At 42.2% G+C, this 14,093-nt stretch overlaps 1 protein-coding gene and 1 long non-coding RNA gene across 2 annotated transcripts; one reads left to right on the top strand and one right to left on the bottom strand.

Moving 5' to 3' along the window:
- Positions 1-3,548: 3,548 nt before the first annotated feature.
- CISD2 (CDGSH iron sulfur domain 2) lies at positions 3,549-11,164 on the bottom strand. The gene is made up of 3 exons (XM_064148421.1): positions 10,982-11,164; positions 4,946-5,157; positions 3,549-3,970 (listed from the first exon to the last, which is right to left on the bottom strand). Exons 1-3 carry the CDS (start codon positions 11,082-11,084, stop codon positions 3,881-3,883), a joined length of 405 nt encoding a protein of 134 aa, XP_064004491.1. The 5' UTR covers positions 11,085-11,164; the 3' UTR covers positions 3,549-3,880.
- On the top strand, positions 6,592-9,500 carry LOC135177993 (uncharacterized). The gene is made up of 2 exons (XR_010303296.1): positions 6,592-7,480; positions 8,595-9,500. It is a non-coding gene; the product is annotated as an uncharacterized LOC135177993 (long non-coding RNA).
- Positions 11,165-14,093: the final 2,929 nt, after the last annotated feature.

Genomic DNA, 14,093 nt, shown 5'->3' with positions numbered 1-14,093 from the left:
TAACTGTAAATTTGGAACACAACCTTAAGTTCACAAGCAAACCTCTGACAAACAGCTCCTGTTCATGGCAGCCTCTAGTGCTTGCTCACTGTCGTAATAGCATCTTATCAACCAGATTTATCATGTTCTCTTTTCTCAGTGCACACTCAATTCATTCATTAGATCACTCCCACCAGTGTGAGTCCTTGAACAGCTCTATCAATGAACAAGTCATCTTGCTCTCTAATCTAGACAAGGTTGAATTAATCTTCCTTTTCCTGCCACTGTATGTGGATGTTTCTTGTAAGAATCCTTTCCCCCCATCTTTCATTTAATCTTCAAAAAGAATCAAGTTGAAGACCTAAAGTGAAAAGCATTCATGCTTTATAATGCTCCCCTTCTCACCTTTCCAGTCATGGAAAGAAAGATTACTTCAGGACTAAGAACTACTGAGGGTTTTAGTCAGTATCATGACAATTTCAGCTGATTTTAAGTAACAGTTCACTTTGAGAGACACCACTTCACTTTTTAACAGAGTTTTGTTGGGTGAAGTCATGGCATTTAAGACCACCTTCCCTTTAACAATTTATGCCATGAAATGATTAATACATAAATCCAAACCAATAAAATCTTTATCCCATGCCAGCATCTTATTTGCAGGAAATAAAATCAGAGCACGCTGTGCAGCAAACTACAACCAAAAGAGCCCTGCTGTCATGCAGACATAATCACAGGCATAATGTGAGGGAATATTGAGCAGTTGCAGAAGTTCACAAGAACCTCTGCAGCAGAAGGCTCTGATAGCACAGCACGTCCCTGGCAGCCAGCAGTGCATAGTTACAGCAGGCAGCATATGGGGAAAGAGGGAAATTGGCCATCTGGAAGCAGAGTTGCACAGACCAGGAGACACAGTGATAATGTAATTCTAATCACTACTTTATCTCTATTTTTCAGCCAAACCAAGCATTGTAGGGAACTCAGAATGAAGTCTAAAATTAACTGCAAAACACTCAGTGGCACACACAGCCACAAAACTGTTCTTGCTTTCTAAACAAATGGAGTGTAAGAGAGCAAATCCAGTGCCAGATGCATTTCAATTACTCTTGTCTAGTAGCTGCCACAAGTCAGACACCTTTTTCTAAACACTTTTTTATGAGTTTACTTGTAGTCTGCTGTAACCATTGTTCAAATTCATAACCAAAAGAAAGGTAAATATTGCCATTCTTTTAGAGTAAAAATGCATGACATGCCAAGGTCAGGTTCCCCTAATCTGGCACAGAGGCTGTGAAGGCCTGATCTACTGCCTCAGCCCTGGCTTTTGTTATCATTTAGGGCAATTTATCCCTTTGTATGGAGCTTCCAAGTCAGAAAAGCCATGCAGTGGCTAGGCATGAACAAGTACATCCTAGTGGACTTGGTTCAGATCTCAGTCATTGGTGAGATAGAGAGCTTTGAAGAGACTTGTTAGCTAGTTATCCCTGTGGACTCCAGGTAGATCATGTGAACCAATTATACATTATTTGAGATTTTCTATACAAAATTCTTCAGCCATGACAGACTACTACCCTGATGGATTTTGAAATGCAAGGAAACAGCAATTTATTTTGCTTGTGAGGTTAGTATTAACTTGTGGAGCTTGTAAAATATCAGTCACAGAATTTTCAGGGTTGGAATGGACATCAAGAATCATCTAGTTCTAACTCCCCTGCCACAGGCAGAGACACCTTCTACTAGATGAAGTTGCCCAGAGCAACCCTAACAACTTCCAGGGATGGGACCTCCACCACTTCTTTGGGCAACCTGTTCCAGTGTCTCACCATCCTCAGTGTGAAGAGCTTCCTAACATCTAATCTAAATTCCTCCTCCTCTAGCTTGGATTCATTTCCCCTAACCCTATCACTACCTGACATCCTAAAACATCTCTCACTAGCTTTCTTGTATGCCCCCATCAGATACTGGAAGGCCTTGTGGGTTGATATCCCTTCCACAAAGAAACTGTGACTGAGTGCTGCTACTGTAGGCTCGTGCTACAAATGTGCTCCATTTCCCTGGAGACAGAAGCAACATAAAAAAACACCCCTGTTTGTTCCATGGCCATAGCTGTAAATAGCTTAGCAGCAATCTCATCTAACAGAAAACAGGGAGAAAAAAAAATGCATAACAAAGCTATGCTAAAGGCAGAGTCAAGAGGTTAAATCTTACACTGTCATTCTCCTTTTAGAGGAGCTCTTGGGGAGAAACATCACCAATTTTGCTGTACTACGCTAACAGGGTTTGAGTGGAGCAATAGAAGAGCAGGATTGGTGTACATAGTTTGCTTCTCAGATATCAGAGGAAACCAAATGATTTGACTGCAAAAGTATCCTAATAAAAACTAGCACACACATATATTTAGTAATAGCCTGCTACAATAAATTGTGAATTTTAAAGCCCCAGAAGAAAAAAAAGCAATCTAAAGATGGGCTTTTCCATTTCATATAGTAATTTCTTCACTAAACCCAAGAACTTGCATTTGATGTTCAATACACTAAGTGAAGACCAAGTATAAGACACATAGTAACATCATGGATTTTCCTGTATTGTAAATGTTCTATCATATATAACATTTACGGTTTGCTCATTCATAAAGGTAAGAGCACCATCAACCATTTTTATCTACATGCTTTGTAGAAGCAGGCACTTAACATAAAATCTCATTCTCATCTGCCATTTTCAGCTGCAAGGCAAAGAGCTTTAGGTACCTGAACTACGACTGCTAGAAATAGAGGAGGGACCTTCTACCTTAGTCGTTCTGCTGCTATGACAACTACTGTGGCTGAGAACTGCTCTTTCAGGATGGTGCCTTCCTACCTGTAAAACAAGGTGTCACATGAAATGCTGCTACGAAACAGATGAAATCTACCTTAGTATAATGGTCTAAAATTTTCAGCATGGATCAGCATTTTTAAACTGATGGATACAGCTTTCACTGGAGAATAAACTGCTTTAGAGGAACTAATCAGAAGTCTAGCAGTTAGATAATCTGCAAATATTTACCTCCATCTGAAATGAAGACATACCACAGCAAAGTTCTAACCTAGCCAAACATTCTAAATGGGTGACAAGCCAAGGACCCAGCTCAGCTCTGCTTTCTTCCTTGCCTTTTAACCAATTCCTTCTAGGAAACTCCCCGCTACAAAAGTAGGAGCTACAAGGAGCAAATTTGTGTTTTCTTACAAGAATTCCTACCAATTAACACAGGGGGGCAAAATAAAGGGGTGAAGTTACACGCTGACCTGCTCACTAAGTTATGTGGTCAGGAACTGCAGCACTCCACCTAGAACGCTGTATGAGACAGTGGTGTGGGGTTTGTCTGCGCCAGGCTGCTTTGCATGAGACCAACAAACTGCCCACTTAGGCACTGCACAGGCCAGACCTTCACTATGGTGCCTGTCCTCAGTGGTACACTTGAGCATATTCACAATGGATGAGGTCAGTATCTTTTTCCTTCTCACATATAGTGCACTGAAATGTGTTCCTGAAAAGCAAACACAACATGGCTACTCAGCAGAACAGAATCAACAGAAAGGTGCATTTCTGTCACTTGGAAACAATGACAGTTTTAATTGCATGTTCATACAAAAAAGACCAACTGTAGGAAGTCATTTTATTATTGAAATAAACGACTTATTTACAGGGATTGTTACTTTACAGCTTTACAAAGCAGATATAATTCTTCTCAGAATAAAGTATAAAAACAGTGACAGATTTAGCACTGTCTAAATGCAGTTTATTCCAAAAAGAAATCTACAGTAATCATTAAACTAAATCATACCAATCACACAATAAAATGCTGTCCCTTGCAACTACAAAGGTAAAAAAAAAATTACTTTTTTATCATTTCTAGTGGATTAAGCATCTGCTATACTTCTTTCTTCTTGAGTATTAGTGGACCTACATTATCTCCCGTTAATTCATTGTGCTTGTTGTGGGAGCCATCACAGACAGGGAACTGGAAGAAAACATATAGGAGGAATTAGTAAAACTGCACAATTATATAGTGAGTGTTATACCCTCTGTGCCAAAAGCACTTTCCTAGTGTTGCTAGTTCCTCCTCCTATGTCTTATTTCAACATTAAGTTTCCTGTCTCTTATTGGACTCAGGACAGTTGTTACTAAGGAGGAAAAAAAAAAAACAACAAACAAACACTACTGCTAACAGGTAACTAAGTTTGTGGGGTGCTAAAAAAGCTGTTCTCAGAGACAAAGTTAGTGATAAAGCCTTCATCATTAAAGAATAGAAAGCCACAAACTAGTTAAGATTTATTGTGGAAATAGAAGTGTTCTTAATGGACTTAATCATTGGCAACCAGAAAGTACTGGTTTAAGGAAAGCTGAAATACTTTGCTGGAATAATTAGTCTGGAGTGAGAGGGTTTCTGAGGTCCAGGGCAGATTTTTTTTTGTTAAAACAGGAGAGCATTTAGCCTAGAGAGGACAAAACCAGAGTGCAATAAGGACATTCAAAATAAATTGTGGATAAATGAAAAATATTAATTGATTTTGGGGGACATCCAGGCCTGTCGACTACCAGCTATTCTGCACCAGATGGGCATATGCTCTCTTACCAACCTCCATTCTAACAGGAATAACTTTACCTGCAAAATAATGCTTATAAGAGTAGTTATCTTCCAAGTAGTTGCAATGCAAGTCCAGGTATTAAACAAGGCTTGCTTGGCTTTGACCTACTCACAAGTGGTAACGCTGTGTTTCTAGAAAGCTCTCATGTTTTTCTTGCAAGTTTCTAACATTTTTACCGCATGTAGATAGGTTTAAAGTGGACAAAAAAAACTCTCAAAATCCAGAAACATGCACCACCTTTAGAGAAAAGCAAGAGGTCAACATGTAGCAATAAACCACTGAAGCACGGATTGAAAAAACCAAATGAGTTTCAACCTGTAATGCTACAGCAGCACCAAGTGTCTTACCGTCTTAGAACGCCAACATCTGCAGTAAGCTTTAGTGAGGCACAGATCTTCAATGTTTATTTCATTCACTACTTTTGGATTTTCCTTCTGGATCTTGAGGTTAATCAAGCTATCCTTCTGCTGTTTCTTCTTGGGGAGGAAGGGACGAACAGCGAGGTAACCAAGCAAGGCCAGCACACCCAGGAAAGGCAGTAACCGCAGCCATTCTGAAACTAAGGACAGGTGAAGTTTAGGTTGGCTCTTGACACCACTTCAGCATGGTGCAGCATCAGCTACTCTCAGATAACTTAGGCATAGGGTAAGGAATGGAGTTCCTCAATCAGCAAGGCTTTGATGGCAAACAAGACTGTGGGTAAGGCTCAAAATTAAAGACTCGGATTAAACCTTGGGTTTTACTGCAGCCAAGGTTAAAATTTAACTCCTAGAATTTAATTCAACGTTTAATTTTCACACTCTAGAAGGTGATTCAATGAAAGAGAATAAATTCAAAACAAATAAAAGACATCCTGAAAAAAGGAGCTCTAAAATTAGAGGGGTTCTGCTCATCTAAGGCAAACCAGCAAACTAAGCACGTTTACATTTGGTAAGTGTATTCAGTACTGCTAACTTAATATTCTGTACATGAAAAACTATTCAGTATCTTTCAATATTATTTTTTTATTGCTTTTTTCAAATTTTTAGCTTCTTCAAGTTTTACTCATTTTATTTTTTTAAACTTTTACTAGAAATTATACAGGTTATTAGATAAACACTGGCAAAATATTCATAGAATCAAGGAAGAGACCTCCAAGATCATCCAGTCCAACCTATCGCTCAGCCCTATCCAGTCAACTAGACCATGTCACTATGTGCCTCATCCAATCTTTTCTTGAGCACCAATGCCTCTGTCATTTTACCAGTCAGAGCTCTGTTTGCTCAGGGATCAGCAACCAGCTTCTACAATACAGAGAGAGGAAGAGTCCTGAGATGAGGTATGTTGTCCTGGCTTAGGTCAGGAAATGCAAAAAAAGCAGGCTAGGGATGCTGGGTAGGTTGTAGCTCTCAAATTATTCTGTATAGCCTGATTTTGTTTGTAACAATAGGACACATTGATGCTAATATTTTTGAAGTTACAACATGGTGGCTTTTTCTTAATAATCTGAATTTTCTGGAAGTAGGTCACGTAATGAAAATATTTTGCAGGACTGGTTTTACATCCTAGATGTGAAAGCCACGGACACTGCATTTATCTGGGAATGTACAACTGTGCAAATGCTAAAGGCACTGCAATAACTTTCAGCAGTCTTTCCACATCTGCTCTTGGCAGCAGTCCCTATGTACAAGTTTGACAAAATTGCAGTAGATAAACCTCTGTTGCTTTTTTCTCTGTTCTCCCAAGAAGCTGTAAGGCCTAAATAATAACAATTAGCACTGAGATACTTAGAGGTTTTCAGTTACACAAAACACTGAGTTTCCTGAACAGCTGTGCCAGTTTGTCTTTTATAACACTGCTGTTCCAGAACACCCTTGGGAATAGCACTGCAAATGCACTTTCTGACCTAACATGAAGGACTGACTTGGACCACACTTTAGAAGACTGGAAAAAAAATTTGGCCCCTAAAAAAGAAATTCCAAATAAAGTATGTAACCTGACTGGGCAAGGAGGTGGATCTCTCCAAAGCTGCTCTGAACTCCAAGACAAAACAGATGTGCCAATAGGTGCCCTGCGTCTGATTATAGTGCACCTATCAAACGTGATGAATGCAACTGAGCAGAAATTCACACACAGAAACATCTTGCATGAGAATTAACTGTCAGTGAAAGAGACTGGCAACTAAACAGCAAGTGGCATCTCAATACAGCTTCAAAATCCCCAATGCAATAGCAAAATTGAAACAGTAGTCACGTCTATGGGAGATTCAAAATCAGTTGGGGTCATTCAAATGAAACTGGAACATGACAGTTGTAACCGCTGAGAAACAAAATCAGATGCAAACAAGAATAGAAAGTACAAGGATATTAGTTATCATGATTGTTATTTACTATTTGTATTGTGCTAATAGCTGATAGAGTTGTGTCCTCGAAAGACAATGATTTCTTTACATATTTCTAATCTGGAAGTCTCCCAAAAGCCCCCACTTACACTAATCATAAACTGACTTACTGCTAGAAGACTGCCAGAGGCTCATACTTTTAGATTGAAAGAAACAACATGACCATTTTCTAGGGCAGAGAGAAAAGATACTGTCACAAAGTTAAAAGTCACAGATGTTTGGACTGAGTGGAAGTGATAGGAAAAGTTTCACTCAAAGTAATGCAGTATCTTCCTATAACCGTACAGAGCTCAGTGGTTTGGGAACCATTCATACCTTTCTGAAACAGATGCAAGGCAATTCACAAGAACGTTTATTTTCACAGGTGAGAACTTAGAATTCAGCAATTACATTGATTCTGGAGATGGAAACAGCCAGTCTTTGGAGCCAGAAACGAAGAGTAGAGAACAAAAGAGGTTACTCATCAGAACTGACTTGTGTTAGACAGAGACTGTTCCCAAAGGTAAGTTCTGAAAAGTATTTGGAACATCACTGAAACAGGAATGCCCAGAGAACTGCAAGACACTGAGGCCAAGGACCATAGACCACTGATACATTTTTGAGAGGCTGTCTTAGCTTTCAGTCCAACAGTAACAAGTCCAATAAAAACCCAAACCACACACACTGTGAACAGAAAGGGACTGGCCAGCCACTGAGCATCAATCAAAGCAAGTGGGCCCTACTTGTCTTTCACCAACTACTCCTTTGATATCATTAAGTTTTTGTTAACTTCCATGGAAATGACCTTATGCCAACCCAAAAGAGCTTCTTACAGTAACAGCTCTACTGAAAGCTAAAATTTTAACATGTATTAGCTACCAGTTGAAATGAAGATTGGAACTGTGATTGCGTATTCTCTAAACTGATTAAATTGAAATTACTTACTCAATTACATTATCTTCAGAACTGATAAGCACTTCTAACAGTGTTGTTATTTCCTTGGGTCTCTTAAGGATGTTATTCTTGCTACACAAAGGACTCCACACACCACATCAGTATGTCTATTAGTTTATTAAGGTAGAGAGGTGATAGTCCTTCTAGGGACACAGCAGTTTAATTAAAAGCCAATACTGTAGGTACCTTAGCAAGCCTCTCTGCCAATGACAGACTGATGGTTCACATGGCTTCTTAAAGACTCTAGTCATGGTACTACCCTCCTTTCCCTCAGTATTGTGAAAGATGATGAACAGAATTATCCTCTTCCTGCCTGTCAACTTACTACATTCAAGTCCCTCTTAACATGTAGGCCAAATGTAAGGCTGCCCACACAGGACAGTGTCATGTTTATGGAAAATGTGCCTAGCAGCTAGATTCTTACATAAATCTTGACATGCTGAACACACGCTATTTTAAGGTGAATGTCTGTGCCATTTCAAAGGCATGTACCAGAATAAAAGTCAACCCTAGTGTGTGACAACACTGTTCATGTCAGCTAATTTGAGAAGGGAAGGGCAAAGCACTTATAACAAGAAACTGAAAGAGGCTTCTGAGTAGCAGCAGTGTGACAATTTGGATATCCAATTTCAAACTCGAGGTCAAACATTCTTTCCTTCCTCTCTCCTTGCTTTTACCTTCAGGAGTGCTGCACTGGATGCTAACAGTCTTCCTCTCTCCAAGCAAGCAGTTTCCCATTGGTGAGGTCACAACAGGTGCCTCAAAACTTTTAATAAGCACAGTATGCACTATCCTATACAAATGAATTTTCCCTCTAATTTTAGTCTACTGTTTCTACAATTGATGCACTACTGGAGCTGAAGGTGCAACTGAATGGGATGTAAAAAAGGTTTGCAAACACGATTAAACAGCTGTCAAGCAAAGAAGGATGCTAGAACTGATACTGTACTAAGCTACAGCAGTGTGGTTTTAATTATACCATTGTTTTAATTTTTAAAGATCATTTAGCAAAAGACCAGTCAAAAAAAGAATCACTAAGGATTAGTTGCAGTGAACTTTTTCCAGGTATGTTCATTACAGCTTACCAGGTCTCTAAGCCATTTCTGAATCAGTTCCTTCTTTTATCTTTATTTAGCATTTTGAGGACTAACATTTCCATGTTTGATTTCCACTTAAGGTTCCAGTTGCTTGCTTCTTGCCCTCCTTCCAAATTTGAGTAATGAAGTATTTCTCAACGAGGTAATTAACAGAACAGCAAAACAGTTCTGCCCTATTGATTGTTCTGTTAAAACCTCAAAATTCTGACCAGAGGTTTTCAGGATAAATTATTTCACTATGTAGTATGAATAAATAATCCTGTTGCAGAAATCTATGACTGGACAAGTGAAGCAAGAAGAGATTAACCTGAAGCACTACTAAAGCGTAACAAATTTTAAGCAGAACTTGTGGTTACAGGGCAATAGTAGGAAACTGCCAAATGCTAGGAATATGAGAAGCTGCATTGCTCTGTAGGTTACTGTATCTCTTTCCTCCCAGTTTCATAGTAGTTGAATTTCTCCATTTGGTAAATAAAATTAATAGCATTTTCAGATGACAGTAGTTGTGGGAAAAGAAGAACAGTTCATTGAAAACAGGTCTCTGCTGTGGGGAAGATAATGGGACGTTGCATTTACAAGTCACACAAAAAATGCTGGAAAGAAGTACTCCTATCTGGTTTTAAGTTACTTCTGACAGTTCTAAATTGGATCATGTTCCAGCACTACTGAAGTCACATAATTGACTGATGAAAGATAAAGAAATCAGTTGATTTCTTGCTGGCAAAAGGCCTGGAACACAAACCCTATGCAAAGAGGCTGAGGGAGCTGGGGGTGTTTAGCCTAGAGGAGGCTCAGGGGAGACCTCATTGCTGTCTACAACTACCTGAAGGGACATTGTAGCCAGATGGGGGTTGGTCTCTTCTCCCAGGCAACCACCAATAGAACAAGGGGACACAGTCTCAAATTGTGCCGGGGGAAGTATAGGCTGGATGTCAGAAGGAAGTTCTTCACAGAGTGATTGGCATTGGAATGGGCTGTCCATGGAGGTGGTGGAGGCACTATCCCTGGAGGTGTTCAAGAAAACACTCGATGAGGCACTTAGTGCCATGGTCTAGTTGATCAGCTAGGGCTGGGAGATAGGTTGGACTGGCTGATCTTGGAGGTCTCTTCCAACCTGGTTGGTTCTATGATTGTACACTTTGAAGACTTTTTCCATTTGCAGAGTTTCTGTTAGAGGGTTCCTCTTACTTCACATCACCAAACTGACCTTCCCATTCGATACTGCTTGGGAGTCTGCCTGTATTATCAGAGCTGAACTTGGGCTCTGATAGCCTCAGTTTGCAAACCACTTGGATGTACTGAATATCAAAAGAATTTCCCAGTATTTAGTCTCGGGGTATTTTTTGTTCACTACTGTGATTGTGCTACAATTGCTGAAACCACACACAAAAAATATGAAATAAGAAGATCCTAACTTTGTGTATGTTGCAGGCTCCCAGAAACAGATTCTTTTGAACAAAATGTGTATAGACATGCCTCTAACTTTTTAAGCAGACATAAACCCAGTGCTTTAGGCTTTCAGCTAAAATCCCGGTTCCTTCACAACCTCTGACTTGCTGGTACTTGCATTTTAAGTTCAAACCAGCTGGGGCCGAGAAGCCTGGCACGTTTTATTCTCAACACTACTTATCATCTACCTCATAGGGCATCCTGATTGTCTTGAGGAATAATTTTCCTGCTAAAACAAGGTAGTGGCCATTTAACGTTGAGGTTCCCTCATTCCGTAACAGGCAGCTTGCTTAGCACGGCCAGGAGAAAGTGTGCGATGTTTGCAGCAAGGAGTGAAAAGTCGCAGCCCGACATGGGACGAAGCCCCGGGGATGTATCACAGACCGGGTGGGCGCCAGCGTCACGGTAAACGCCACCCGCTCGACCCGGCCTCACCACTCCCCTCACGCCACCTGCGAAGCACACAAGGGCGGCGGGGCGGGACAAGGGGCGCAGGCCGCCGGACTCCCGCAACCCCCACCTACCTGTGAGGCGCAGGAAGCCGCCGACGCTCTCGGGCAGCGGTAGGCGCTTCAGGTACGCGGGCAGCTGGACCTTGACGATGCGGGCCAGGCTCTCCAGCACCATGGCGACGGCCAGCGGGAGGCAAGTAGGCCACCCGGCGCCGCCGCGACCCCCAGGGCTTACTCCCGCTGCGCATGCGCCGGGGGCGGTCCGCGCGCCGGTGCCGGGCCCACGTGCGCGCATGCGCCCGGAGGCGCGTCCCTGTGCCGCCGCTAGGGGGCGCTGCGGCGCGGGTGCTGGGCGCGCTGCTGCGCGGGTGCCGGGTGCGCTGCTGCCGCCAGGCGGCGCGCGGGCGGCGCCGCCCGTAACGGCCGGGCGGGAGCGGCGGCGCGAGCGGCGGCCGGTGGGCAGCGCAGCGGAGCGGAGCGGAGCGCAGGGGAATGGAGCCGCGCTGCGCCCGGAGCCCGGTGGGCAGCGGAGCCGCGCTGCGGCCGGGCCGCCTTTCGGGCCTCTCTTAAGCCCGGGCAGGCCTCCCTTGAAGGCACAGCTAGGGAGGTGAGGGAATGCGCCTTCAGTAACGCGTGGCTTACGATTTCTAGGCGCCATAGTACCTGTTGCGTTGAAGTGGCATTTCCCGTCAGCGGCCTTACAGATACCGAAGACTGAACTAGGCATCAGTGACGTTTTTCATGTGGCACTGGAGCTCTGCTGAGGTGGGATAACGCAAGAGTTTTCCTGTTACAGAGAAGCTCACCTGCCTCACGTTGGGCAGTAGTTGGCGTGAAACAAGCAACGTCTCGGAGGGTGGTGTCTACTTTTGTTGCATTGCATGTCAAGGAGAGTGGTCGTTTTGGCATAGAAAATTGCCCTTTTATAGCCAGGTGAAGAAATAGGAAGTATGCAGCTGTTCCAGACCACTTTTCCTGATTCTTTTGTTAGTGCCTTGGTCATAAGTCTAGCACCATTTGGTTCCAGAGTGAGTCTTCTACTGTGAGTGACTCCGTCGAGTACTAATTAGTATGTAATGTACCACAGAGCTCAAGCATCTGCAGGAAAGCTGAAGTGGTGTAGTCCTTTTGGAAGACTTAGAATCATAGAATCAACCAGGTTGGAAGAGACCTCCAAGATCATCCAGTCCAACCTAGCACCCAGCCCTATCCAGTCAACCAGACCATGGCACTAAGTGCCTCATCCAGGCTTTTCTTCAACACCTCCAGGGACGGTGCCTCCACCACCTCCAGTCCTCTCATTGCTCAGTGTTTGGAAACTACACCATGTCTGCCCATATCAACTGTGCTCTTTTTCTGCTGGCCCAGAATTGATAATTAAGAAGTTCTGGGGTAAGTTAAGCAAAGTAATGGTAGATTATTTATATGTATTTCTTGAGTCACATGAATTCAGCAGTCTGGCTTAGTCCACTGGGCAGTCATGTTTGTCTTTCATTTACCAGGATATACAAGCTGTCTTTCACTAGTTTGCTTTGAAGACTAGTGCAGGATCACAGGATGTTAGGGGTTGGAAGGGACCTCTGGAGATAATCCAGTCCAACTCCTTTGCCAGAGGAGGACTGTAGAATCTAGCACAAGTCATACAGGAATGCATCCAGACAGGTCTGGAAAGTCTCCAGAGAAGGAGACTCCACAACTTCTCTAGGGAGCCTGTTCCAGTGCTTCATGACCCTTACAGTAAAGAAGTTCTTCCTCATGTTGAAGTGGAACTTCCTGAGCTGTAGTTTACATCCATTGCCCATTGCCCTATCACAGGGCACAAGTGAAAAGAGGTTGTCCCTTCTTTATTGATACCCATCTCTCAGATATTTATAAACACTTATTCAATCCTCTCTCAGTCTTTTCCAGACTGAAAAGCCTTGGGTCTCTCAGCCTTTCCTCATAAGGCATAACCTTACCTTCATAAATATCCTCATAAGGATGTAAGGATAAAGAACTAAGGAAAACAAAACAAACAAACCAACCCAGCAAATAGCTAGATTTAAACCAAACAAATCTAGCTTGTTTGTGCTTCTGGACTGAATATTACTTTTCTACCTGTGATTTTACATTAACATTTCATCATGAATCATCATCTCTAGCTAGTGAGAATATCCCTGTGATCCTGGAGTAGCTTAGTTCCCTACTTCACCTAAGTTTATCCTTGTAATGACTGAGTTTGATGTCCTAAGATGATTCCTTCTTGTGTAGGCAAATGGCTGCTATTAGACAAGATAATGAAAGAGCAAAATCCTTGATTATTCTGTAAAGGTTGCACATTAAATGTCATGATGTAACCTTGTTTGTGACACTTTCTGAGGGAAGAATACAAAAGGTTGAAGGTACATAAGGTAAATCCTCCTCTGAATTAAACAACCTCACACTGAAGTTGAGAGCCCTTGTCCTTCCCTCTCCTCCCTTCTGCTCTTCCAGCTTTCTCTGGATATTAGCTGTGATACAGGGAGCACAGCTGATGTTTCAGTGAAGCTTCTGAGCCCCACCGTGCTGCCTTTGATCAGTACTCAGCACACTGCTAGATAATCTGCACATGTTACCGAGAGGAACCATTCTCCCTGCATCTTGCCTGTCTGCATAGCTATCATGTGTCATGAATGGTGTTGGTGTATGAAAGGCTGAGGTCATAGATTATGGGAAAACTATAATGAAAATGAAGCCTGAATGAGATTCTGAACTGAAGGAATAGCAAAAGATAGCCTTTAAAAATCCAGTTTGAACTGGAGCTCAGGAGATGCATGCTCAGTCTCTAACTTGGCTGTTGACTTTTAGGGAAAATTCTTCCTTTTTGACTTAAGGGTGAAAATGTAAACTGCAGGCTTGCTCAGTCCTGCAGAAAAGAACAAGGTTTTACACAGTACTGCATCTTCAGGTACCACACTATAGGTTCAGAACGTGTTAACATCAGGAGGTTTACCTGTCAGATGTGACATATTCCTTCTTTTACACATTTAACACACTTCATGGACACTCTTGTTCCACAGGCAAATTCCTTCATCAAGATTTTAGCAGTATTCTTAATTTTGCCTCAATTCTCAGTACTGTTTGGTATCTGGAATTTTTTCTATTTTTTGGGGGGAAGAGTGATACACAACAATTCATTCTTGCATGGTTAGCTTCAGTGAACTGT

The sequence above is a fragment of the Pogoniulus pusillus genome, chromosome 9, assembly GCF_015220805.1.
Source record: "Pogoniulus pusillus isolate bPogPus1 chromosome 9, bPogPus1.pri, whole genome shotgun sequence".
Classification (NCBI taxonomy): domain Eukaryota; kingdom Metazoa; phylum Chordata; class Aves; order Piciformes; family Lybiidae; genus Pogoniulus; species Pogoniulus pusillus.
Note: the sequence above shows the minus strand (reverse complement) of the source record. Positions and strands in the feature narration are given on the sequence as shown.